The sequence below is a fragment of the Buteo buteo genome, chromosome 2 (genome assembly GCF_964188355.1).
Source record: "Buteo buteo chromosome 2, bButBut1.hap1.1, whole genome shotgun sequence".
Classification (NCBI taxonomy): domain Eukaryota; kingdom Metazoa; phylum Chordata; class Aves; order Accipitriformes; family Accipitridae; genus Buteo; species Buteo buteo.
In genome coordinates, this window is record NC_134172.1 from 1,740,879 (window position 1) to 1,768,597 (window position 27,719).

Here is a 27,719-nt window from a genome sequence, read left to right on the forward strand (position 1 = left end):
TCATCTTGCAGTATCCCCTTTGTCTAGTGTTGATTTGGGTATCAGGCAGGACTTGCACACATAAGATTATGGGCATCAGCACCAAGTAAACGTGTTATTCTTGTACCCGTGGTAGTTTGTAAGAGTAACTAAATCTTTTTCCAAGCTTTTTGCTTTATTCTCTATTGTCCACCCTTCATCTGAACTTGGTGCAGCTACGTTAGAGCTCAGAGCAGCATCACCTTTGGGCTTGCCAGATCTTGTCTGTTTAGGGCCCTCAAATGCCACCTTGCTCCCTCTCTGAAGACAGAGGGAAATCTGCCTGGGTGTGGGAAAGGTTTTAGACAAACAATGTGTGTTTCCAGAGGCTTTGGTTACTTGCATGTAATTATTTGTCCTCTCGGATGAGTTATTTTAGATCTAACAGACTGTAATTTGAAGTATCAGAAGGTACTGTTGGCTGCACATTGTCCTTCTCCCTTTTGCATGGGAATGTTGCACAGGCTATGATCCCTGGAAAATAAAATCATCTGTTTCTGAGCTTTAGGGATAATTAGTAAGTGTATTGCTTCAGGGCTCAACTACTTCGGTCCTTGTGAAAAAAATACTCGTTCTGGCTTTAACACATAGGTGAGAGCTCCTTATGAGCTTGTAACCAATTCCTATTCCTGGCACAGACTATGGTAAGGCCTTCTGATGATTGATGCCTATTTAAAATCTTGCCATTTCTTTTAACTTCATGGTCCTTTTTCATCTCGTGATTCCTCAAGGATGGTTGAGTAACAGTGTTCCTGCCAGACCAATGGGTACCAAGCGCCGGTGCTCGCCAGCAGCGAGGGCACGCAGCGCAGCAGAAGCTTGTGGGGGACGCCTCACGTGGGCCAATTTAAACGCGTGTTGGGCTTCAAGTGTTGGGGTCTTAACACTCAAGGTTTTGCCACATCTTTTTTTCACTAAAATGGCTTTTTCTTTTTTTAAAAAAACGTGGTTTAAAAGATATTCTTGATTCAGAGTCTGAATATCGACCACTTACATGCAGATAAAACCTGCTATTTATTTAAATCCAGGGTTTTTTTCTTATGCCTTTTTTTGTCTTGCTGGGATCCACGCTCCAAAGCATTTCCCTAATCATCTCATAGCAACTAAAATACCAATTAGTAGATGCCTTTGATGCCCTACCTTTTCTGGAACTGCAGTTTTTTTGTTTTCTTTTTCATCATCTTATTTGACAGTAAAGCAGAGGTTTAAGTGGCTAAACCCTCCAATTTGCTTCATTAAAAGAAAGCTATTTTAAAATGGTATGTGCACTTAACTAATGGTTAATATGTTAATATTTTAGAATATAGTTTTTTTCCTGGCCTATGGATCAGTGAAACCAAGTGGACTATTACAGAACAGCTGAGGTTGGAAGGGAGCTCTGGAGATTGTCTCCATAGTATTATATGTGAATACAGAATGTAGTATTTAATGAGAGGCTAATCAAAGTTTACCCTTTTAGTTTAAACCTTAGAACTTGTGCTATATGGTTATATGGTGAGAAATACTCTGTCTAGGAAAATCAGGACTGAATTTTCTGAAAATTGGTTTCTTTACTTGTACAACAAAATGAAGGGATTTTAGCCCTTCCTCTGGGTGTAGGTGTATGCGCATGTGTTCATCTACATTGAAAGTAAAATTGGACTGTGGACATTGAGGAGAAGGAAAAAAGTTAAATATCCTGGGATGTCTTTGTGAGAAATCTTTTGTGATCAGAAGGGCATCACCTCCTGCTCAAAACAAACTGAGTGTTCTTGGTTACCTCTGTACCTTCTTGTGGTTGTCCAAAGGTAATCAATCCATATGGCCAGTTTCTAGAGAATAAATTATTTTCCTCCAGTAACAACTGATAAAGATTGAGGAGTAATTTCTCTATGCAGGTGCTGCCTAACCTGTATTTCAATGACTTGTCTTCAATAGGAAGAAGAACAAATCTCACCGGGATATTAAACGAATGCTGTGCGAATGCCCTCCTCTCTCCAAAGAAGAGCGAGCTCAGGGGGAGGTTGCTTGTGGAGAAGACTGTCTCAATCGCCTGCTCATGATAGAGTGGTAAGTAGCGTTTCATGCGTTACCAGAGTTGGGCAGTGTTGTCCATGAGATGACTGGGGAGCCCCTAAAGGAATTGAGACTTTCCTGGGTGGTGACAACAAGCTGTCTGTGCACTCTCATTTTCACTGGCTGGTGTGGAGTGATCTTCAGAGCCTACACATCAGCATTTAAATCTGACCTTAGATCTTCTGCAGGAAGCTAGACCTGAGCAACCTCCTGTTAAAACCTGCTACAAAGGCCTGGAGTCTTCTGCTCCTCAGCCTTAACTCTAGTCCATCGCAAGCATGGTTGGAGAGAGTCAGAAATGCAAATTAGCTCTACTTGAGATCCTCATTTCCTCTCATTTCTCCTTTTGCATCTCTCTGCTCTCCCCAGAGCCTCACCAGGCTGTTGTCTCCTTTTCCCTTCTGGAAGAGGCTAGGAGAAGGGGGAGCTCCGTTGTGAGTGGGAGGCAGGGGACGGGGCGCTTAGTGGGATTCACCCCCTGGCACAAGGATTGTCACCAGCTGGAGTGGAAGGAGAGGAATTAACTGGCAGAAGTCCTGCCCTTTGTTTTTAATTTAATAGTCCAGGCAGTAGATGTAGGGGGAGGGGGGTATCTTGGGGGAAGAACTCGTAAAAACGTGGGGAGAAGAGGCCAGTTCATCCCATTTTGATTGTATGACTTAGAAGTACAGTGGCATTCACATTCCGAATGTTTTTATCTTCCTTCCAGAAATAAGTTGTCTGCATTTGCATGTTGACAGTCAGATGGTTATGCTTTTTATAGCAAAACATGTTTGAAGGTTTTACACTGAATTTATTATGGTTCCTTGGTATCTATTTCCCATCTGAGCCATTTCTGTTATTGCTGTTGTACTGCTGGGAATTGATTTGTTCTGTTTCCTTCCCTTAGTTCTTCCAGGTGCCCAAACGGCGACTACTGCTCCAACAGGCGCTTCCAGAAGAAACAGCATGCAGATGTTGAAGTGATCCTCACTGAGAAGAAAGGCTGGGGGCTGAGAGCTGCCAAAGATCTGCCATCGTAAGCCTTTGCTCTTCGAATGACGTCCTTGTGCTATTTTGCTCCCTCATGAAGGGAAAATAAGTTGCTTGCATTTTCTTAGTTTCACTGACATTAGTAGATTTGCTGAGGTTCTTCCAGCTTTATATACTGTCCTCATCCACTGTCAGGTGTCCCTCTTAGTTATCGGCACCTACATATCCACTAATTGCATGTTAGGTCTCCCACTCTGGTTTTGCTCTCTTCTCATTAGGGTTTCTGACAGTTGTGCAATGGCTTCCTCTTGTGTTCAATCTGTCTTCCCTTCTTTTTCTGTCCCCACTACATGGTGTCAGAGGAGCACACGCTCCGGCTGTGTCTCCTCTTCTTCTCTTCCCACCTCTGCAGGACCCTTCTCTTCCCACCTTCTTCTTGAGTCCTCCCCCTCCTCCCCTTCGGACTACATGAAGATCCCATGGAGATCTTTCCTCCCTCGTTAGCCTGTTGTTAGTTAACGGCTGTACTTCTGAGTGCTGGTTTGACATCATCCATGCTTACAGATCCGAGTCTGTCTTTGACTTGTCTCTGTTTCACTTAAGCCAGATGATGTTTGCCTGTTGTGCCTGGATGAGTGCCTTTATCGACACTATCTGGCACAAAGAAGCTGCTGGGACTGGAACACAAGGGCTGCGCAGTGCTTGAACCCGTTGGCAGCAGGATGGATGCTGATATTTTTGGAATTACAGTCCTGTTTGGAAACTGTTGTACTCAAAAAGTGAATGTGGCTGGGAAGAAAAATAGTGCTGTGTACGTTTTGCTCGGTAGGTGTGTGTGCAAGGAGCAGGTCTGAGATGGGAATGCCTTTTCACTAGGTAGGGTAAGTCAAGGAATTGCCTTCTGCCTTGCTGAGCCAGTGCTTTCTCATACTCCCAGTAGCAAAAAGAGCTTTAGATGAGGCCAGGAGAGAGGAGCGAGGACTTTCGAAGAGCTGCTGGGGCCTGAAGCACGAGGTGCAGCGGAAGGAGCAGGATGGGCAGGAGACAAAGATGGGGTGTGCTGGGAGAAGGGAGCAAGGCAGGAGGTGTCTCCAGGTGAGAGCGGCTGCGGTGAACTGCCACGCTTCTATGGCTAGAAAGACCCAGGTGGATTTTTCTCCCCCAGGTTCAGATCTCACCATTTGTGTGCAGGTTGTGCAGGCGTGGGTGTCCTCTCAGATCCACGCAGGGCGAGCAGAAGTTGGTTGTGCTGCTCTGCAGATGAGCAACAGACTTTGTAGAAGAAATTGCTGGAGTGTCTTGCCGTGGGGAAACAGTGCTGTGTGCTGAATGTTTCACCAGGCTCTGATTTTCAGCTCAAAAGGCTGTGGGATGGGCATGGTGAGTCTGTTCAGCCTCAAGCACACCAGAGACTGAGCTTCAAGACAATCTGGCTAGAACTTAATTGTGCAAAGATTTTCTGTAACTCTGGATATTTTAGTGAGTTTCCGTGGAAACTCTGATTTTTATTTATTTATTTATTTATTTATTTTTAATGCTTCTGTTGAAGACAAAGAGTTCTGCTGAGGAATCCAGCAGTGTTTCTGACACTTAAGAAAGCTATAGGTCTTACAGCAGAGTTTTTTTGCTGCTATATCGAATGTATGAGACTAATTCACAGGAGGATACAGGGAAGAGTTTTGATTGCTTTAGAGAGGTATGCCAAGTTATCTAAAATGCAGTGAAAACAATTCTGCGTTTTCAACCCAATATGTTTAACTGAGAGTGCCTTCACACTGTGTTTATGTAAAAGATAACAGCGTTAAGTGATAAAATGAGTGAGTGCTCTCCATCACTGTTCTGTTGCACAGCAACTGTATCTAAGAAGAGGGTGAGCATTGTGGCCTTTTCTGGCTCCTAATTTTCCAGATTCGCCAGATAACCCAGGGAGTCCCTGGTGCTGCTGGACCTAACCTTTGCAAGAGCAGGGTCCTGTTGTTTTTGGAATAATATGTGCACATCGAAGTGGTAGTGATGGGGACTGAAGCAGTGCTGCTGCCCTCTGTGGAAATACCAGGTCCAGTTTTATTTAAAGTTTTAGGAATTTCTTTTGAAGACAAGGTCTGGAGGTTGTAGTGAAGATATGGATGGTAGTGAACAGCTCCCCATAGCAAGCATCGTGTCTGCTAGGTGGCCTGGGATCAGTAATGTTGAGAAAGATGGGAAGGAGATAACTGTGTGAAGAGCATCTTGGGTAAGAGTAAAAAATCAGCAGGAGCAGCAAAAGTATCTGCTGCAATTGGCCTGTGCGTGTCAAGGGATTTGGATATGGTTCCTCAACACTTGATAGGGCGACTTGAATCTGGGGCTGGCTGGAATATTGCTTTTGTTTCTGTGTGTGCTATTCTGAAAAGCTGTTGTTTGGAGAGAGATTTGCAGGCTGGCAGAACATTGCTGCGGAGCTAAACCTTGTCTTAGGAGAAGAAAACTTTCTCTTGATAGTCATCCCACCAGAAGACAGTTTGTGGATGGTCACAAATCCAGCGAAGGGTGGATAGGTTGTACACCCAGAAGGAGACCTGTCCCACTTGATGTGGGTTTGTTCAAAGATATTTATAGCTCGGCTCTCCTTGCTGTCCTGCCACTGCACCTCTGTTGCCCAGCCTTGGAGTTTTGCGGTCAGGAATTTGAGGGGAGCTAACCCAACTAAGCAGCAGGTCATCAGAAGACTGTTGCTGACATCTTCATGTTGGTATCTGCTAAACGCAGGCTGGGGAGGCATCTAGGAGAAAGATACAGCTGAGTTGTAGGCTGAAAGAGCAGATTAGTGTATCAGAACCTTTTTTTTTGGGTGGACATGGAGATGGGGAAAGATGGACGTTGTTTATACATGTGGGCTGGAAGGCTACCACAATACTGTGTGAGGGGCTGGGATTAACGATGGGAAGGAAGTGGGGTGAGTGATACTTGCCCAAAACACTGAATGCTTGGTCTGGGTGGAGCTGGGCAGGAGCTTTTGCTTTCCTGGTGCTCTCCTGGTTAAGCACAAGGAAAAAGTTGAAGGGTTTAGGGTGATATTAAGCAAGGGAAAACTTAGGACAGATATCAAGAAAGCTGTATTGCAATGTGTCTTAGTAGACTGGAGGGTTTAAAGCCCAGCTGTGCTGCAGAATACAATCTGTGAGGTTTGTGTCTGAGTGTAGGGGTAACTCTTTCATCTCTGCTTTTAAATTCTCCTTTCCTACAGTTAAAAAGCATATTTTATTGACCCCTCATTTCCCCTACCAGACCAGCAAGGTGCAGACGGGCTTTCCATTTCAACTGAGGAAAACCACCTGCCAGTACCTTCTCTTAATACTCCTTATTTTCCTCTTCACATCACCCCCAAGGTCTTGTTCTTTTATAGAATAAACCCTGCTTGAAGGGGAGCTTTATTCTTGTGTCTGCACTTTTCACTGTGATGTACGTGCCCATGTGATAGCATAAAAAAAACCATTAATCAGAATTGCTTGAGATTAAGGCATATACTAATCATAGCTACACCACCAGGATGACCAGGCTGCAAGTTGTATTTAGAGACCCTGTCTCAGCAGTGGTTATTTTCTGTTCCTTGGTGTTTATTGCTTGTGGCTAAGCAGAGTGATGCTTTTTTCTTCTTGGATTTTGCAGCAATACTTTCGTCTTGGAGTACTGTGGAGAAGTGCTGGATCACAAAGAGTTCAAGGCTCGCGTGAAGGAATATGCCCGGAACAAGAACATTCACTATTATTTCATGGCCCTGAAGAATGACGAGGTGAGCAGCGTGATTGCTGTGCTTGGCTTCGAGGGAGGCCCTGCTTATGTACAGTGCCTACTCCCTGTGAACCCACTAAGCAACATCCTGAATCTATTAGAAATGTTTTCATAAGGAAAGGAAACTTTGGCTGGCTTTGTGTTCTCATACCTTGCTTTTTTTTTTTTTTTTTTTAACCCATTGCTCAGTTTCAGCCTGGTTTAACAGAAGTCCGGTAGCTTAACTCTATTCCAGTGTCCTTGGAGAGGGGAAATTGTCCTCCCAAGGGAACAGATGGAGCATGGCCCATCCCTTCCACATGAGCAAACCTGTGTGGGAGAGAAACTGTGTCTGTGTCCCAGCTTGGGCAGATGCTTCAAGCCAAACTCAACCTTCTTGGATACCCAAGTAAACCAGTCTAGAAGACATACTGAGAAACCATGTTTCCTTTCTTCCCTTGCTCACAGAACTACATTAAATTGGGACACTTTTAACTGGTGGAATCCCTATGTGCAGAATTACTGTCATTGAAATATTTATATACCAGAAGTTCTTAATTATTTATCTTTGCTTCAGCTCTATGGGATTGTGGAGCTGTGACGCAGAGAGCACAGCCTCGCTTACCTTGGGCGATGGGCTCTCTCTCACTGAGAACAAAGTGTATAAATAGAAATTTAATATCATATTCTGCTTGTCTCTTCTGTCAAGACTTTTTGGATCTGCGTAGCTTTACAGTAAATGAGCTAAAAATACTCAGAATGCTTTTTTCCTCTTTTTTTCCCCCAAAGTATGCAATTTTTGTAGCTGCTGTGGGATTGTTACGTGATCACAAGAGGGTACAGAGGAGTGTTTCCAGTTATAAAAGGGAGAACGCACTGGTCCAGGAGACGACCTTTCTATTCGAGTACGATGCGTATGGCAGAGATGTTCGGCTTCCCCAGCCCTCATGGTCATTGCACCATGTCAGAAACAGATACTAAAAATTCAGGATCCCCGCCCAACTGAAGAACTCTGTATTAACCTGCAATGAAAACTAGGAACCATGTACCAGTTGCTTTGTGCTCTTCTGTTTTGGGGGCACTTCATATCATTATAAAACCCATTCTCCAAATGATGACTTCTGCATGGGTTGTGTTCAAACGCGTAGCGTTCATAGCTATACTGCTTCGTACTTCTGCCTGGTGCAGTGAGAGGGAGGCTGTTTCTCTGTAGTTGTTGTTTCTTTTCAGATAATCGATGCTACCCAGAAAGGAAACTGCTCTCGTTTTATGAACCACAGCTGTGAACCAAACTGCGAGACACAAAAGGTAAACTGCTGGATCAAAGCTGCTGGCTTCTCACTTCCACTGCCTTGTGCCTTAGCAAGCTCAGAGTGAAAAGCATTTCTCCTTTATGTCTGTTTGTTTTGTTTTTTGTTGTTGTTGTTGTTTTTGTTGCAACTTAGTGAAATGGAAACAGCTACCTTTGAAATGGGCAAGTACTTCTGAGCCAGTTAACAAATTTTAAATTTATCAGTGATGCTGTTTGAAGGATTAGTCTTGTTAATTTAAAGCAAAACCAGAGTCAAGCCTGGCTTTTGTAATAACTGTTGTCATCTTGTTTTTTCCTTGCCTTAGTGGACTGTGAATGGGCAGCTCAGAGTTGGATTTTTCACCACCAAACTAGTCCCTTCAGGCTCAGAGCTGACATTTGATTACCAGTTCCAGAGATACGGGTACGTTTCAGCTCCCTCTGCTTAAGCTGCTGGAAGTGGGGTTTTGTGAGCGTTGGTGCAATGAAAAAATCCTGCTCCAAAACAATCCGTTGCAAAGCCTCGTCTAACAGAGCAGTTGTAAATGAACTGGAATTCAACTATATAAAAAGCTACCTGGATAAAGTTTCTTCCATTTCTAACACAAGAGATTGGGAGAGGAATTACCTGTTGATTTAGTATGTCTTTTCCAGTGTCACTTTATTGCCTTTTTGTTCCACTTCATACCATCTCTCCCCAGTGGAAATTTCCCAGATAATTATCTTGACTGGTTTTTTTCCTCTGTCTAATTATTAATTACCCAAGCTCCAGACTTTGCAATACCCTTAAATAATGCCTCTTCTTCCCCACCCACCCCTGTTTTACAACTTTGCAAATACTTGCAGAGCTGTAAAACCCCAACAGATAGCATGTTCCCTCTTCCTGTCCGACTCCAGAAGTGCAGGTGTGCGAGCTGCAGTGTGGGCTTTGGCTCCCTTCTCTAAACTTGAGCCTAATATTTTTATATTACTGCTTGTCCAGGTGTATGGCAAAGTATTTCACTCTCTCTATTGTGATGAGCACTAAATAGTATCTGACATGCTTGAAGCAACATGTAATTATAAGATTAATTTTAGATCTGTTTTATAATCCCTAAGCTTTTTTTACTGAATACAGTTGTTTAAGGAGTGTCTCTTCCTTCTGGATCCTGCATTCTGCAACTCTATGGCTCTTTCTATAAGGAGGAGAATCGGAGATAAATTTTTAGTTGCATTATAAAATTGTTTGTGCTAGAATATCAGATGCTGTCATGTAGTTTTCTGTTCCTGGTGCAAACTCGCAGGAAGGCAGGCAGAGTTAGCCTCAGCCCTTCTGGTTGCTCTTGGAGAAAGGCCTGTTTGACTTCTAGGCTCGTGGGAATATCTCTGAAGCCAGGGAATGTCATGTAATATGCAGTCTATACACCCATAATTTTATTTTTATCTGTATATGGCTTAGTCAAAATTATTAGGGTTTCTTATTATGGCTCTGTTAGGGCCTCTCTGATGGAGAATCATTTTGCTGTGTTGGTTCACTTTGATATCTCGCATATTTGAGTTCAGCATATCTAGTCTCGTCTCACTGGAGTTTTCCAGCTCTGATCTCTTGGTTGTCCTTTCTGTGCTCACATTCTGCTTCGTAGAAGATCTTGCAGATGAGCTTCCCTGTTTCTTGCCGTTAGTACTGCAGAGCCACGTTCCTCCAGTGGATTATGCACATTTCCAACCCCCCCCATTCTCCCAAGCAATTTTGGCATATAGGTTAAAATTTATAGTATGTCAAGTAGAAAATACAGAGGCTTTGTAGAAATATTGCCTGAATATAATATAATTTAGATCTCTTCTGCTCTCTATGGCTGTATATCCGTGCAAAAAAACATCTTCACTTGAATCTTACTGCTTCCACAAATCCTCAGCCTGTTCTTTATTCTGTTTTGAGCTGTAAAATGCAAGCCTTTTTTCTAATGGATATATAATCCTGATTATGTATTCATTAGGAAATATATTGATTGCAACATGTGGTAAGAAGTTAGAAGTCCTAACAGCCCCACCTTTTCCTTTCTGGTTCTTGGTTCTTGACCTACAAAGAACCTGGAAGTGAAGCAGACTTCGGTGTCTTGCTGAGACAACATGGGATCACAGTAGCTATGTAAAAGAAATAAAGACTTTGTTTGAATTTTTAGTGGCCAGAAAGGCCTTGCCATGCAGAAAAGTTCCTGTCCCTTTCTTCTGAGGATGCACTTAAGGGGAAGGTAAAATAACTTGTGGATACAGTTGATCTGTTATTAAACTGCTCTGTTGCTTATGCCCACCAACAGCAAAGAGGCTCAGAAATGTTTCTGCGGCTCAGCCAACTGCCGGGGTTACCTGGGAGGGGAGAACAGGGTCAGCATCCGAGCCGCTGGAGGAAAAATGAAAAAGGAGCGCTCCCGTAAGAAGGACTCGGTGAGTCTGATTCCCCCTTGTATGTGTGTTTTTATTTATTTCTAAGAGTAGCAGCAACCAAGGGCTGACCCTGGGCTTGATCCTCTCTATGTGAGTCTTCAGGTCACTTCTCTAGTCTTCTTCGGTGATCAATGACTCATGATGACCTCAAGGTTCATCTTTTATATGGATGTATTTGTATAATTTTCTTTCACAGGGGCCCTCAATACTTGTGTTTTCTTGGAGGTTTAGTTAAACCTGTATTTCCTTTTTCTGGGTTACTTAGCACAAAGTCCCACTGGAGAGGGACTTTCACAGGTAAAATACCTGGTCATCAATACTGCATGCTACTAAAAAGCATACTGAATTCTATGTGGTTTTAAAAATTTGGTTTGTTTTGCATGATTTTTAAATGTGCGTGAAAGATAGGCAATACCGGCTTCACCATTTACAACATTACCTGAAATTTGACAGCTGAAAGGGCGCAGATGTTTGCCATCTCCAGGCTGGGATGTGAAATTTGAATCTCTTAATTGCTTTGGCCTAGAGGCAAGTCAGCTTCCAGGAGGAACTTGTATGAACATGTGTCGTATTTGCGCTGACTTCAGTTACAGTTGTGTTTGCAGGTGGACGTGAATGAAATATGTAACTTAAATCCAGACTTTTTTTTTTTAGTCTTTTTTACAGCTTTTCATGCATGTAATCCTTCTCAAGTGGTTCTATGAACCTACTCCCCACACTGAATTGCAGGGATGGGTTCACATGGTAGATGTAGGAAACTGTGCAGAGAAATCTGAGCAAAGCAGCCAAAAGGAGTTTTGCCTGAGTGCAGACAGTGGCAAGAGACTGCATGGGTTCTTTTTGCTTCCTACAAGGTGTAATTGTTCTGTCCTTGAATATATAAGCCTCTGTTCCTACAGATAAGACTTGTTACCTGCTCTTTTGGGAGAACTACCTTTAAAAATGCTAGCTTCATTTTTATTTACTGTATTGGAGAGACAGGAAGCCAAGAAATTATTTATAAGTCATTTACAAGGTGTTTTAAAATGCTAATTGGTGGCACTGAGCAATAGGCTGAATTGTGAACGTTGATGTTTTGGTGTCTGCATGGAGAGGAATGCACCTCTTGTTGTAAAGATTATAAATACCCGTTAGGTATTTAAAGAAGTAAACCTATCTGCAATTAAAGATAATCTCTTAGTGCACATCTGTTTTCCTGTGTGAAAAGATAAACTTGCGACTGGGAGTATTTTGGTGTACACACCTGGAATTTCCTTCACGCAGCATTAGATGTATACATCTAAAACGTGCCACTCATTAGGGGAAATGGATGGTGGAGTCAGGGGATTCCTGCCTGTTGCATGTGTGAGTGCAACTGGCTGCCCTCTGTCCCCAGTATAAACAGAACTGGTGGGAACAGTGTGCTCTTCTGTGGGATTTGAGGTCTAAAAAAACCCCCCTAATAGGCCAGATAAAAGAAACCCAACCATACTGAGTCAAATTAAAGCCAGGCTTCTTTTCCACATGGGCAAATTGCTTGGAAGAGGCTTCTCCTGGCTCTCCAAGCCAAGGGAGCGGATTATCTCTGCCATCATGTAGGGTGGTATGAGCCTGGCATGACCTGAGAGTTGTTTTTCTTTGGCTGTGGTAGGTGGATGGGGAGCTGGAAGCACTGCTGGAGAATGGAGAGGGTCTCTCCGATAAGAACCAAGTTCTCAGCTTATCCCGGCTGATGGTTCGGATTGAAACGCTGGAGCAGAAGCTCACCTGCCTCAAACTCATACAGGTGAGGAGGACGCAGCTGAAGGGGAGGGATCCATGACCTGTTAAAGCAATGTCCTTGGACCTCTTGTTAAGAGGAAAAGGGAGAAGGTGGGAGAACGGTCTTGCACTTGTGCCAGCATCCCAAGCATGAGCCGAGCAGTTCTGCTCACTTTATACATCATGTGTTATCTCCACCCTTTGCTCGTTTTATATTCGGTGGTACTTGCCCTGGGTGGTGATGCAAAATGCCTGTTTCTAGAAGCAAATACATTCCTCGTACATAAGGGTTTAGAGAGTAAATGAGTAGTTTGTCAGTATAAAATCGTAGCTGTCTTATCTCCAAGATTATCCTGCATTTTTACCTCTGAGTGCAGATGAGTTGCAGCCAGTTTTCTGTGCAACCCATTATCTTGTTAAGTTTTATTCCGCAATGCGGGCTGTCCACCAGGTAACAGTTATAATGGTTCCGCTGCGTACATTATTGCTCCAAACCCAGCAGTTATAGCCACTTAAATTACGTTAGACGTGCGCTGATCTTGGCAAGTGCCTAGCTCTGGCTTCTGCAATGAGTTTGAGAGGTAACATTAGCCCAGTTGAGCAGTTAGCCATGTTAGCATGTGGAAATCAAAGGGGTTTTTGCCTGTAAGTCTCTGACCATTTCCACGGACTGTCTCTAACTTTGGCTCATCCAGAACACGCACTCACAGTCCTGCCTGAAGTCCTTCCTGGAGTGTCACGGCTTATCTCTCCTCTGGATTTGGATGACGGAGCTGGGCGATGGGAGAGGAAGCACTGCTAACAACCTGAAGTTGCAGCTGGAGGTCAGTAATTGCCTTGGGTTTGAAACTTTCCTAGCAGCATTGCTAATTGCTCAGAAGCATGGTGATTTTCTTTTTTCTTTTTTTTTAATATACATATTATATGCCAAGTGTTCATGGAAATAAACTCAGGTATCCTCAGAACTACAGCCTTAAAACTTCTGCTTTAAGGGAGATCCTTAATATATGGAAAGAATTTGCTCTTGTGGTTTTTCTTAGATTTCTGAGTTAGCAACACAAGCCAGACTTAAATAAAGATCATTGCCATTGCTGTTTATTCCATACTGAACCACGCAGGGAATTTGAGGTATTGACGGTCTGAAGTGGAACTTGAATATTTCTGTTTTCTGTATGTGCCTCAGCATTGCATGCAAAAAGACATCTGGAAGTTCCTTTATTAAAGACGCTTCTACAAGAAGGTTGCTGTGCAGTTTGGAGAGGCGCACCCAGTCCTGCATCCCAAGCAAGAAGGCACAAGCCACGTGAGCTCTAGAGCTCAGGGTTCCTCTTCTCTGCTGACTTCTTTCTTTTTCAGAAGTAGTGACAATCCTACCCAACCCTGCTTCCTTAGCTCAGCATGATTTTTCTCCAAGCTGGTACTTTGTGTTTCCAAATGATTCGTGTCCTACTCATGCCTTTCTCCTCTTTAACACCGTGGGTTCAGGTGTTCTCTCTGAGAAATGGGCACTGTCAGTATCAGAAGATGAAGACCTGCCTATGTGTGCTTTTGTGAGCCTTCAGCTCTTGGGGTGGGATGAGGATACCTGAAGGTTTTTGGAGCCTAGCTTGATATCAGGTCTAACGAGATGCCTTCTGCACTTCTCTTGAAGCGCCTGCCTGCTGGTGGTGAGAGGGACAGCACGTCTGTCTGCTCAGCAATGTGTCCCATGGGAAAGCCACTGTTTCCACTGCCTAGTCTTCATCCATCCTTAGACAAAGTTTTGACTGTAAATACCTGGAAAACTTCCGTGCTGTCGGTTTAGGGGTCTTTGACGTTAAGTTAGAGGTTGCTGACTTGTGGGGTTTGAGCAGACCTGCCCGTATTTCATCTGCCTTGCACTGTGCAGAACATGTTGTTGCTGATGGGCCATGCACGTTGTGTACAGGGCATGGATTCAGCGCGTGCCTCAAGTTTTCTCTCCTGCTGATGTGATGTGGCTTTTCAGTACTTCTAGCTAAAGCAGAAGTGCTTGACAGCTGCTGAGTCAACATTCCTCTCCCCTGTATGGGGAGGCACTGTTCACAAGGCTACAGAAAGATCTTTTGAGACCAAATCTACAGGGACTGAGTTAATGTGTTGCAGTAACTGTTCTTAGGAGGGAGCTGAGCTATTCCCCTTTGGGACTGCAGTATTTTCTTCTTTGAGGTAGGTAGGATCCATCCCACTTTATGCATGTTGAAACTGTTGCTCCAAGGGAGTCTCAAGTCTGGATTTTTGTACCTATAGTGCCTACCCTCCTTGCTCCCTGACATACAGGTGCCATGGCATTGCAGAGCTGCTAGGTAGCTTGCCTCTGACTCATCTTTGACCTCTAGCTTTGGAGAAATGAACGGTCAGGTTAAGGTTAGACTTTGTTTTTTCCCTCGGATAGGTTCAGGCACTCACCCTTGTTGATCTCAAACCCAGAGCTGCTCCCCCCAAGCTTCAAGAGGGAAACTGAATCATGGTAGTGGTGGCTTCATCTCCACCCTCGGTGCATCTGGTCACAATACACTGTCAACTTTGCTGACGTTTTGTGGATTGGGTATATTCTTTTAAAATCCACGTAATTCTTTACTGGGTTGCAAGTGGGACTTGGGGTAGGGGCCAGATCACACTTTGCTTTTTTTTTTTTCTCCTCTTTTTTAAAAAACTTGTCATTGTTTTAAGAGAAATGGTCTTTTGGCCATCAGGTGCCCATGGCAGAAATTAGCATAATACTGTAAAACCATCTTCTGTCCTTCACTCCTGGAGGGCTGGTTTTGAAAGCAAGCAAGTTGAAAAGTCCTGTGTAAGGGCTGGCTATCTCTTGCTTCAAAAACAGGGATTTGGGGTCTAGTCTTGGGAGAGAATTTGCTGAAGTCACTTGCTGGATCCTGGAAAGGTTGTGCTTATTTAACGTCTGGTGCTTCTTTCTGTGCCCGTGATGCCTGTTCCTACTGACAGGTTTTGTAAAAGGATTTTGAAGATCTTTTCAATAACTTGTTTCTCATGCAGGCTTTGGACACAACCCAATTGAGGCCAAGTTTTTTGGCTGGTCCCCAGGGGAAAGCACTATAGCATGAGCTGTGCTGTGTGCTCTGGTACTGTGTTTGTCTCATCACCTGGTACGTCCGGGTGTTTGCCAGTGTCTAAAGGAGGATACTTGTTCCTGGGACTGCCTTGTTGGGTGCTGGAAGTGTGTTGTGGTACTGGGAGTGCAGGTGCTAGCAGCAGCCTCATTTTCTGGCGAGATTAAATCAGCTGGAAGTGCCATCAGTATCAGAGATCCTCGCCTTGTCTTGTGGTTTGGAGTTCCCCAGTTGTCCGTATCTCTTTGTGCTTAAGGTTTAGCTCCATGAGCAGCAGACTGTCTCCTTCCCGCTGATGCTGGTAACACTCCAGCTTCTGCTGCAGCACACAGCACCTCTGTCAAGCGATGAAGAAGTTTTCCTGGTATTAGTTTGCAAACTCTTTTGGGTCAGTCTCTTCTGTTTTGACTGCTGATAAATCTTGACGTTTCTGATCAGGTTTTCTTTCACGTAGCGTATCTAACTGCTGTATTGTTGTATTGATTGTCTTAGGAATGGGTATGACCAACTGTGTCTGAGCTCTTTGAAATCAGTTTAATTGCAACTAATTGCTAAATTATTTTAATTGCTGAATACTTGTGCTCTCTGTTTTCCACCCACTCACGGTTTATTTGCTCTCAGCAGAAGTTCACCACTGCAGTTCAGCCTTGAGAAAGGACGCTGCTATCCCTGACCCGTAACCTTTCACCATCATATTGATATTTCGGAGTTACTTCTTGTTGAGAAAAGGAAATTGTTCCAGGTTGGATACGGCTTTAAATTCTAATGGCTCTAACAATGTGATTTTTGTCTTTGCAATTAGATCATGAAGACACTAGAGCTCTTGCCTATACCTACCAAGAACATGCTGGAGGAGAGCAAGGTGCTTCCCATTATTCAGCGCTGGGCTCAGACCAAGACTGCTGTCCCGCAGCTCAGTGAAGGGGACGGCTACTCCAGCGAGAACACCTCACGGGCTCACACGCCACTCAACACGCCAGATCTTTCCACCAAGCAGAGTGTGGAAGGTGATACGGACACCCCCAAGAAGCTGGTATTTCGAAGGCTGAAAATCATAAGTGAAAACAGCATGGACAGTGCCATCTCAGATACAACCAGTGAGCTGGAAGGGAAGGAGGGCAAAGAGGACCTGGACCAGCTGGAGGGTGCCCCGATGGAGGTGTCAGAGGAGCAGCAGCAGCAGGAGATGAAAGCCACCATCGACACGCCAGTGGAGAGCAGCAAACCCCAAGTTGCAGAGCTGGAGGCTGAGCCTGAAGCAGAGGTCAAAGAGAGCAATGGTGCAAAGCTGGAAGAGCCCATTACAATGGAAACGCCATCTCAAGATGAAGAGGAAGGTGTATCTGATGTTGAGAGCGAGAGAAGCCAAGAACAAACGGACAAAATTGTGGATGTGAGCGATTTGGCTACCAGGCTGCTCGACAGCTGGAAGGAGCTCAAGGTAAGAGGCATCTACCTGCAGCTACAGCACCTCTGCTCTTGCTAAGGAAAGCAGAGTTGTTTGTGGTTCAGTGCAAACAGGGCTAAATTGTTGTCATGTTGGTAAATGTTTGACAGCTAAGATTGCCTTTTCTACGCAAAAGGGCTTCTCTGGGTGCTTTCTATATATATCCTTTCATTGCAAACTGCCCTGTACGTGACTTACAGTAGATTTCCAGGTGTCAGTGTGTTGCACACTGGAAACAGCAGATAATTCTGTTTGGGCACCACAAAGACACCTTAGTCATCCAGTTAATTTTTAGGCTGTTCAGGGGGAGGGCAGCTGTAAGGGGATTGAGATTCCCTTCTCAACTGATCAGAAAAAGAGGCCAGCAACAGTGCCACGAGCATTTGTGGTTGAAGTGGCCCAGTACCCGTCAATGTTGAAACAATTGACAGACCGTCTACTCTTAAATTCAGTTATTGCAAGATCATCAGTGTTTCCTGTCCTGTTAACATCTGCTTTTCAGCTGCAATGCATAGAGCCTCCAGAAACCGGTCTGTTGGCCATATTGTGTTCTCTTGTTTGTAGTTTTAGTGCTGGGTTAGTCTCTGGGTGTTTGTGGTTGGTGTTTAGATCAGGTAAATACTCAAATTTGTGGGTGCTATTTGAGCCTTTATAGACCGCTAGAGTATGCGGCTGCTCACTGTTTCACTCCTATCAAGGTCTTCCTCGAGCAGATAACCTCTTTAAGAGAAGGGCTTGGTGGCTGCAGGCTGCCTTCTCTCCCCCAGAATCAGGCCCCTGCCCCTGTGCAGTGTTAGGGGGCGAATTTGGCCGCTCGATCTTCAGCCGAAGCTTTTTTTTTTTTGATGGGACACAGGATGACATTCCAGTAACTCGCCTCTCAATGCTTCAGGCATTTCCTGGGCTTTCTTTATGTGTTTGGAAACTCCTTGCCCATCTGCTGCTTCTGTAGGATTATATTATTTATATTATATTTGAGAGCAAGAGCAGTGGGAGCCTATAATAGTGGGAGCCACTTTAATAAGTGTAAAAGCAGCATTTGCTGAGGATCCAGCAAAGGAATTGAAGGTGCTGCCATTCTCCTGGCCTGGTGTGGGCTTGGTGGAAAAAGTTGTGGAAGGTCTTCTGCCCTTCTCTTAATCAAGCGTCTGCCCAGTTTTAATTATTGGAAGTAGTCTTTAAGCAAATTTATGTTCTACGATGCATCATGTAGCTAAAGAGTTTATTTACCCATTGAATTTGATAATGAGTAATGATTTAGAAGAGGCTAATAAAAATAATGGGAGTTACGCATACTGCAGCACCACGCGCAGGTGGAGGAGACTGCAGCAAGCTTTGAGTCTGTGAACCTTTGCTTGTACCATTCAGCGACCATAGCTACAAACATTAGCATTTATAAAACTTATCTAGAGATTTACGTAAGACTTAAGAGAAATCTTACCTTAATCTCTGAATTTTTCAGAAAAATCAGATACTCTTGAACATTTGCAGAATTTGAGCATAATCATTTGTGCCATAAATCTTAGTGGGAGAAGAGGTGAGACTTTACTGTACAAACAACTAAAGTACGTTTCTATAGAGAAGTTAGGTTGTGTTTGGTTTTGTTCCCCCCCCGCCCCTTTACCAAGTGGATCTGATTGTTTGCTAGATTTTAATTTGCAGACTCTTAAAATCTGTGTGTGCCTCACGATTTTCTATATTGAAGTGACACTGTCATGTTGAATTTATGGTTAAATTGAAACAAAGTCCTTTTCCATCTATTGCTAATACAGGGGATTGTTTAATCTGAAAGCTAAGTCAAGTCTTAGTCCTACACTGCTTTGGAGATAGACTTGCTTTGGACTACCCATATCCAGTCTTCTGTTTGCAGCCAGACGTGTTCGCTTCCAGGATCATGTGCTGCAGTGTTTAAACTTGAAAGAGCAGAGAAAAAATGTTGACAAACAGTAATGAAAAGTGTGAAAGTTTTACAAAACCCGGGACTCCTCCAAAATGTTGGTTTGAGACCAAATTTGATCTGACAGTGTCATTTTATCACCAAGGCTTGTGTTTTCTTTTGAGCTTGGAGGAGCTCAGCCTTGGGTATCTAGAGACCTTTGCTGAAGCCCGTGGTCAGGCTGTGGAGTCACGACCCGTCACAGTTGCCATTTAAGATGTGGATTCACATCCTCTCTGTGTACTTACTAATTAAACTCAGGTCGTTGCAAGGATGCTAATAGCCTGATGCAGTGCGTGTGTCTGGTTGGAGGAATGGGGTTGTATCTCATAAGCCCTAGCTTTGTCATAATCCCAGAAAATCCAACCTAAAAAAGCAGAATCATGCCATGGGTCTGTGAAAACTCATTTCTCTCCTGTAAAGCATTCGTGGAGAAACTGTGACCTGGGGGTTCATTCTGTCCTGGACTTTATCATGGCACTAAGAGTTAACTGCTTCTGTCCGACTCTCACCTGTTAAGATGCCAGGTGCCACCATAGCCCAGCCTGGAGGTGGCTGGTTTCTAAAAGGAAAGACTAAGCTGGCAGGGCAATGGTTTAGATGGAAGGGGATGGTTAGTCGCCTTGGAAAACCCAGTCACCCCAGAGGCAGGAGAGCCAGGTGCCTTCTCCAGCACATCCAAGCTTTTTAAAAGCTGGTTTTGTTTTGAGTGGTGGAACATCTGCAATAACTGGCCTTGGATGGGGGGGTGGGAGGGTCTGAAACCTCGTAACTTAAGCTATGTCCTCTCCAGTCTTGCTGATGACCCCCTTGTAATTTCAACCATTTCCATCTAGCTTCTCAGGGCAGCAAGGAGCTGACCATGTGTCTCCTTTTCTCAACTCCATTTTCAACTCCGTGCTGAAGAAGGGAGAGGACATAGCGTGCATACGGTGAAGAAACGGGAAGATGGTTGGGAAGCTGGATGATGCATGAGCAATATAATAGGTGAAAAGAGGACAGAGGTGGTTAACTCATTGATGCCGACGTTATTTTGGTGCGTCCATTGCCGGCAATGGACGTCGCTCCGGGAAAATCCCAACTCCTGGCATGAAAGGATTAAGTGAGCTATCTTTTTCTATACCTCTATACACAGGACTTGTAAGTCCTCGGCTTACAGGGCTCACACACTCCCAACTCCTTAACCCACAAGGAGTGTTGGCCACTGCTACATACCCATCGCAACACACACTCACACTCCCCAGCGGGGTAAGTTTTCAGCCTGGGCTTGTGCACGCCATTCCCGCTCTCCGAGGAAGCGGTGCATATCTTCTCCCATGCTGAAAACTTACTCTATGTGGCAAAGGCTGGTTGGTGGACACCCAGCAGGGCACAGGTGGTGGTTCAATGTGGTTCTTCCAGGCGCCTTAGCCCGCTCCAGCTGGAGGATTGCACTCAGGTAAGGTTCTGTGGACTGATTCATACAGCCAAACCCGTGATGGAGGCGACAGGCGGCGTGATGGCCAACAGACCCGGTGCTCTCCCCTCTTGGCATCACAGGAACAAGCGGTAGGGTCAGCACCACCAAGCATGTCAAGCTTTTCTCAGCATCCTTTTGATGGCTTACATTTCAGTAGCTAAGGCTGAGGGACAGGAAAGCGTGTTTGGCTTCGAGTGTAGCATGTGCTTCAATAGTGTTGGTGTTTCAGGGTGGTCTGGCCATTGGGGTTTCCTCACCGTTTATGCCAAAGCAGGGTCTTGAGGTCCTGCAGCTCCCCTACCCAAGTTGTAAGCTTCTTGCGATGACCCGTTACACATCTAAAATTTGTCCTTTAGCAAACCTGCCTGTTCTGCCAACTGACTAATGCCGCATGGGCACAGCTGGCATGGCAGCGCTGGCTGCTGCAGAATGTCCCACCCTGCTAGCATGGTTTGGGTGCCACTCTGTTGCAGGTGGGACTGAGCTTTTGGCATCTTCCTCCACCCCTGGGTGGGCAGAGGGTGCCCTCACCTTCTGGGGAGGGGACAGGTAGGAGTTGTAGCTGTGAGGATTCCCAGACCTTGCCCTTGTGAGTTGGAGAAGATCATTTTGTAAGAAAAAACTTTCTGAAAGAACCAAGTGTCTTGGGTTTAAAAGGTTTTAGTTGGACACTGCTAGCTTCACAAGTATTTAGTAGTGGCTTGGAATTCAAGGCTGAGGTGTTACCCCAGCTTTAGCCAAGATGGACTTTCTCTTTTGCAATGAAAACACCCGTTCTGTGAGCTTAATTATCAGCATGAACAGGGATAGCAGAGCTTGGGTGACCCAGGCAAACTGAGCTTTCATCTTCCTCTGAGATGGTCTTTCCAAATCACGTCTGATGTGTCTTAGTAGGACAGCCCTGTGAAGCTGCTTTTGCCTGTCCTGTTCCCAGACAAGCTCTCCTGGAGCGACTGGCTCTTGTTCCGGCACGCACATCGCGTGCTTTAATTAGGAGGCTTATAATTTGTTATAATTTACAGCAAGAAATAGTTTGCGAAAACAATAGGCACTGGTGAGTGGCCAGGCTCTTCTTTGTGGTGGGTTTTTTTGGCCTTCAAGCACGGATGTCATGGCACTAGTCCTTTCTCTTGCTCTCCTTCATCCCTTGGCATTGTGCTGGAGCTTCATGCTTGTGCAGAGGGGATGGGGAGCTGCAGAGGGAAGAGAGGAAAGGAGCCATTGCAGGAGGGTGGAAAGCAAGGAAGAGGAGATCCAGCCCTGGCTGGTGGAGCACTGAGTATCCAGCCTGGTAGGGGATGGATTTGGCTGCGTGGTGTTTCTTCAACAAATTGACAACATGAGTTCAGAGTACTCCAGAGCAGAGTTAGGTGGGACAACATGGTCTGCAGGTCATCTTGGCTTTGAGCATGTAAGCCCTGGCAAATGTGGCGAGCTCTGGCAGGCTGCAGCTGGCTTTCCAGCTCTATATCCAGGGGTGGGATTCATCCCCTCGGCCCCAGGAGAAATGTGCCTGGTCTCTGGTTAGGTGGCAGAGGTTTTGAACACAGGTGCATGGCTGGGTTGGCATAGGTTGGCGTAGAAGAGCGGTCACCCCTTTGCTAGCTGTGCTTGCCTTGGCACGAACACAAGACAAGCCTCTACCCACTTGCGCTTTTGTTTCCCTACGCCCATCATTGGTACCCATTGGTTTTCTCCAGTTTAGTCCCATTAAATCAGAAATAATTGGCAGCTAATGGGCATATATCTGGAGAGGGTTTCCTTAGGCACAGTCTTCCCTTCTTACCACTGCATCCTTTGAGTCTTGAGATCGTTCTGCAGCTCTCTTACCTCTCCCACGCCAAGGATGGTTTTGTGTCTGCAGCCTGAATCCTGTTTTGTTTTGTGTTTTTTTTCTTTTCTTTTTTTTGTAACAGACTTGTATCACTTTTCTTTCTGTATTTAATTTTCTGTGCAATTCATTAAAAATTGTTCTGGAAGGTAGAGAGCCATTTGGACTCTGTTAGCGGTGGTTGCATTGATTTAGCAGTTATGCATGCTCAAAGCCAGCAGCTTCCGTTTCCAAAAATAAAATAGGCTTTTCTTCGGAGTTCCCCCTGGCTTGCGTCTGGTTTGACCACCATCTGGTTTTCATGGAGCAATTTTGACATATTCCTTCGTTTGTTGCTAGTTCAAAGACTCTTGCTGCCTCCATCTTCACTAGCCTGATGCTGGAGGCTTTGCAGCCTGTTGGGTAGATCTGTAGCTGCTCTCCAGCAAGATATAGCTTGCTCCCTGGTTCTTAGTTATCTTGTATTTTGAGCCTCCTTGACCTTCATTAGGGCAATCCAATTTGATGGGACAGATCCTGCCATGGGTTCACCCATTTTCCCCCTCCAGTGCCTCCTGTCGCTGTGGTCACAGCCATGTCTTTCAGAGGAAGATACTTTCTCCTACCTAAGGAGGGCAGATGCTTTCTTGCCCCTCACACGTTCAACCATCTTTGACCTCAAAGCTTAGACTCAATACCTCTGTTGAGTTGAAATAGCTGTATTTCTTAGCTTCAGCAGCTGCGCTTTCAGTGTCATGGTGAACCTAAAGCAATGCATGGCAGGAACAGGTAGTGCCATGTTTGCAAAGTCCACTTACTCAAGGTGGCCCCTGTCCTCCTTCTATTCCCATTGACCCTTTTTTCCAGTAGTTTCCCATTGTACGTCCTGCTCTTTAATGGGACAAATCTTTTTAGGAGCTGGGGAGGCTGGTCTAGCTTATCTCTTCCCTCCACTTGCCTGCTACATTGTCCTTGAGCTGTCCTGGCTGGTTCATCCATCATTTCATGGCTTGGTGGCTTCTCATCACACCTTCTTGTCTGCTGATGGGAACATCACTCAGCCCAGACGTGGGGTGATTTTTTTTGAATGTGCTGCTCTGCAGTGTGTCCGAGAATGAACTTGGGGAGGGCTGACGTGGGAGAGAGAAAATAAATAGAGAAAACCTGTTGCTGGTGGGTGCTTTTTGTTCTGCAGAAGCTGTGCTCATGGTCAGCTCCTTCCCACAAGAGGCAGTAAGAGGCAAAATCGTCCCTGCCGCTGGACGGCGAGTAAATAGCATTATATAGGCTTTATTATCCCAGCTGGCTCCTTCTGCATCCCTCCCCACCCCAAACAGTGAGCTGCTGCCTTGTTTCTTTGCATTTAGTTAAAAGCAAAATAGATATGTAAAAGAACAAAAATCTTGGCCAAAATAACTTTTTTTTTTTTGAACCTTCAGCAGCACTTTTGAAGTGGTTTTGTCTTGTGAACAGACCACAACAGGGTTTCTTATACTTTCATTTATTGCACCAAAGGAAAATATATTTTCTTAGCCCATGGGGCACAGGGTATTTCTCCTAACACAGTAAAAGTGGGATTCTCAAACCTGGGCTCTCTTGTTAAATCCAGTGCTGGAGGTGGGGACATTGCTAACGAGTGATGCAATCTGGTGCAACCAGGCAGCCTAGCAGAGATGGCGGTTGATTAATTTCCAACCAGCTTTAAAAAAATCAAGTGGGATTTTATTTAGAAAGTGAACACTATATAAGGTTGAGAGTCAAGTTGAGGTAAAGCTTCGTACGTCTGAGCATAGGGAAGCTTTAAATACCCAACTAGAAGCAGCCTTCACTCCCTCAGTAACAGTTTAACACATCTTTTTCTCCCCTCTGCCTCATCTATGCCCTAAATTAAAGGATATTTTAGTGCTGTAGGAAAGGTCCCTGGTGTTTTTGCCCCCAAGGCATCAAGGTATGGTGAGTGCATGTGGCATCGTATCAAGTATGAAGAATTATCACTATTCAGAGGCTCTGATGGTCGTGGACTTGGGGAGGTGGCTTCACCGAGGTTTTGGCTTTGCTCCATCTCCTGTCATAGGAAGTCACAAATCCTGCCCTGGGAAAGCCAGGATCTCAGCACACTGCACCAGAAGAGCTTATTTGGACAGCGCTGAGTATATCTTTTATGAATTAATGGTCTTTTTTTGGGATGCAGCTGCCACCTCTATCAAGGATGTCCCACATTTTCCCTCTCTGATTTTTCATAGTTGGTTTCTTTCGTCTTGTTTCCTTTTGCCTGACCATACTGGTCGTATTCAGCCAGAAAATAGCTGGTTCATCACATTCTGCTTCATATAACTGGGTGTTCTTGTGAATTACTATATTACTTCAGGAAGGGAACAGCGCAAGGGCTGTATACAAACTGGAATTAAAAAAAGCAAGCTTTTTCTTCCAAGCTATCAGCACTTGGACAGTCAGTAGTGCTGTAAAACCTCTCTATACATTCTACGCACTGTAGGATCATTAGCATCTCTAATATGATTACATGTCATTTACACTATGAGTGTCAGAATATTGCAACTAAAAATACAATTGAAAACACAGTGGTGCTAATAAAACTTGTTTCATAATCTGTAGTGATATGTGGTTGCTTAACATGACATTGAAATAATTGTTGCTGCATAATCCAGTGGCATTTAACAAGGATGTTGCGCGAAGCTGTGGCCATCCCAGTCGCAGCATTTGCAAGACCAGGACCATAGGTCTCAAGTCCTGTCCCATTTTATTAAGTTAATGGGACAGTGTTGATGAGTTATTCCTGCTCATGTGGCTTTTGGGGTTCAGCAACATGTAGTGTGCCATCCATATATATGGGAGAAATGATTTCTGGCTCAACTAACTCGAAGTTGCAAAGGATTACCTATCGCCTTAGCAAAATGCATTAGCAAAACGCCCTCTTTGGTGCTTGCTTTCTTTGAGGCTCCTCTTCTCCCCTTTCTTCCTGCGGTGCTGTCTCTTCCTGGAGTTGCAAACGGGACGGAGCAAGAGGCATAACCCCAGGGCTGCCGGCAGGTCAGAAAAGCAATAAATAATCAAAAGTGCTATGACATGTCTTGTAATTTCCTGTTGCAAAGCAGCACCTTTTCTTCAGCTCAGTCTCTGACATTGCTGTGGCTGCAACCCCCCCCCATCATCCTGGGCTAAAGGCTCGGTTTCTTCCAGGAGGCCGGTGTGGGTGACTGAGTCGGTGGCATTTGGGGACCGACCCAGCATGGGCAGAAATCTCAGGGGACAGTGGTGCGGGCAAGGGGCTGTGTGGGTGCAGCTGAGAGGTTGTAACTGCAAATAATAATGACAGAAAGTAGACACAGGGGGGGTTTAATGCAATACACTTAAAGCTCAGACAGGATAATTAAAGGAGGTGGTCAGAGGATGCCCTAAAGACCCTTGGAAGGCACACAAAACCTAGTTAAAAAAACAGCTGTGTAATATAAGCCCCACAGGTCAGCAGAAATCTCCTCTCCCCAGTTTATTCTGCGAGCAGGCTTGGAGCTAAGCTGGGTGCTGCTCAGGCTTCTGAACCATGACCTGCCTTGAAACACAGACAGAAGAAACATGGGTTTGTTTGAAATGCGTGACTTAGTACCAGGAATTGTGCTAGCATTCAGATATTAGAAGGTCAAAAATGCTACAAGCAATGAGTAACAGCCTGAGTGTGTTTAATGGAGAATTCCCTCGGTGCTGCGAGTGGGATGGGGCATGAAGGGGACCAAAACCAGGCTGGAACTTGGTGGCACGGCAAGGGCTGGGCTTGGGGGTCTTGAAGATCCAGAAGGTGCATTGGATGTGCATCGTAACCTGCTTTGCTTTGAGCCCTTGGTCCCCTACGGCATTAAGAGCATGTAGGCGGTGGCTGTGGGCTCAACAAGTCTTCCTCCCTGCCCCGGTCCCTGTGGATCTGCTGCCTCATGGTCAGGGGGGGTTCCCCAGCTTGGCATGACTTGGGTTGAGCTGCATGGGCAGCACGCCTGGGCTGCAGAAAGAAAAGGGTTTACAGGGAAAGGGGAGCACTCGCAATGCTTCTGTGTCCCGCTCCTATGCTCTGGACTGTCCTGATCTGGTTTTCCTGCTCCTGCCTCTTTTGATCCATAGCAAATGTGTAAATAAATAAGAAAAAATTAAAAAGGGCATGTTTACAGACTCCTAGTGCCTCTTAGCATTGGAAGAGGTCACAGCACATATGATAGTGTATTTGCAGATGCTTCAAACTGTGCATCTTTGCTGTGTTGTGTTCAAGCTCCACAGAGAAGCAAAAATATTAAAAAAAACCCCAAATCTTGGCCCAAATCACTTTTTTTTAACCTTCAGTAGTGCTTTTGAAGTGGTTGTGTCTTGTGTCTTCTTATACTTTCATTTATTTGACCAAAGGAAAATATATTTTCTTAGGCTGAAACACAGGACTCAGAATATATTTTTCTTATATATATGTAATGTAAATATATTTTTCTTAGCCAAAATGTGGATATAAAAAGCCATTGGGTGCAGGGGGGCTGCTTAATGCATGGGAAAGGTGAGTTTCTTTGGTAGTTGCAGGTTATCTGGGACATGATGCTTCTTCGAAGGGCTAGTGCCTGGTGCTCAGCTGGGTGATATGGCTTGATATAAAAAAGAATCATAGAATCAAAGCATGGTTTGGGTTGGAAGGGACCTTTAAAGGTCATTTAGTCCGACCCCCCTGCCATGAGCAGGGACATCTTCCACTAGATCAGGTTGCTCAGAGCCCCGTCCAACCTGGCCTTGAATGTTTCCAGGCATGGGGCATCTACCACCTCTCTGGGCAACTGGTTCCAGTGTTTTATCACCCTCATTATCAAAACTTTCTTCCTTGGATCTAGTCTGAATCTACCCTCTTTTAGTTTAAAACCATTACCCCTTGTCCTATCGCAACAGGCCCTGCTAAAAAGTCTGTCCCCATCTTTCTTATAAGTCCCCTTTAAGTACTGAAGGGCTGCAATAAGGTCTCCCCGGAGCCTTCTCTTCTCCAGGCTGAACAACCCTGACTCTCTCGGCCTTTCCTCACAAGAGAGGTGTTCCAGCCCTCTGATCATCTTCGTGTCCCCCCTCTGGACCCGCTCCAACAGGTCCATGTCTCTCCTGTGCTGAGGACCCCACAGCAGGATAAGCAGCGGGGTGCGGAGTTGTCTGCCGTAGGAGAAGGGGTGGTGGTCCTTGGTAGCTGATCTCAGCAGCCTTTGATAGGTGCTTGGTCAAAGGGGTTTACTCAGACCTGGGAGATGGCCTCCTGCTCATTTCCCTCGGGGTGCTCCAACATCAAGCATCGGATCTGGGGAACATCATGGGAAACATGGTGGACCCTGTGTCTATTTTCTCCAGTGTGGTGAAACTGCGGCTGTCGTAGAATCATAGAATATGTCAAGTTGGAAGGGACCCATAAGGATCATCGAGTCCCACTCCCTGCTCTGCGCAGGGCTACCTGAAACTGCCTTGAAGACCAGGACGGGTGCAACGAGAGGTCTTCAGGTGCTGGTGGTAGACAGGCACGTCACTGCGGTGTCGTTAGAGGACAGGTCAGGTGCCTGTGTTCAGCTGTGTTTGCCAGGGCAGGGATCAGTGGCCTTAGACACCCCGACAAACCGAGACTCAACTGGGATCTGTGCTGGCTGTGCTCACTGTGGGAACACCAGGGCTGACAAAATAAGAGGTAGAAAAGCACAGTTTTGCACCTGGA

General features: G+C 45.2%; 1 protein-coding gene across 3 annotated transcripts in view; it reads left to right on the forward strand.

The window, feature by feature from the left end:
- SETD2 (SET domain containing 2, histone lysine methyltransferase) overlaps nucleotides 1–27,719 on the forward strand; it is a 69,552-nt gene that overhangs the window by 24,515 nt on the left and 17,318 nt on the right. For all 3 annotated transcript variants that reach the window (XM_075043536.1, XM_075043527.1, XM_075043516.1), the window contains 9 exons: nucleotides 1,936–2,067; nucleotides 2,963–3,091; nucleotides 6,694–6,817; nucleotides 8,026–8,103; nucleotides 8,413–8,510; nucleotides 10,384–10,510; nucleotides 12,141–12,275; nucleotides 12,946–13,074; nucleotides 16,145–16,783. In XM_075043536.1, the coding sequence (XP_074899637.1) occupies nucleotides 1,936–2,067; nucleotides 2,963–3,091; nucleotides 6,694–6,817; nucleotides 8,026–8,103; nucleotides 8,413–8,510; nucleotides 10,384–10,510; nucleotides 12,141–12,275; nucleotides 12,946–13,074; nucleotides 16,145–16,783 (1,591 nt within the window). The remainder of the gene's footprint in view (nucleotides 1–1,935; nucleotides 2,068–2,962; nucleotides 3,092–6,693; nucleotides 6,818–8,025; nucleotides 8,104–8,412; nucleotides 8,511–10,383; nucleotides 10,511–12,140; nucleotides 12,276–12,945; nucleotides 13,075–16,144; nucleotides 16,784–27,719) is intronic.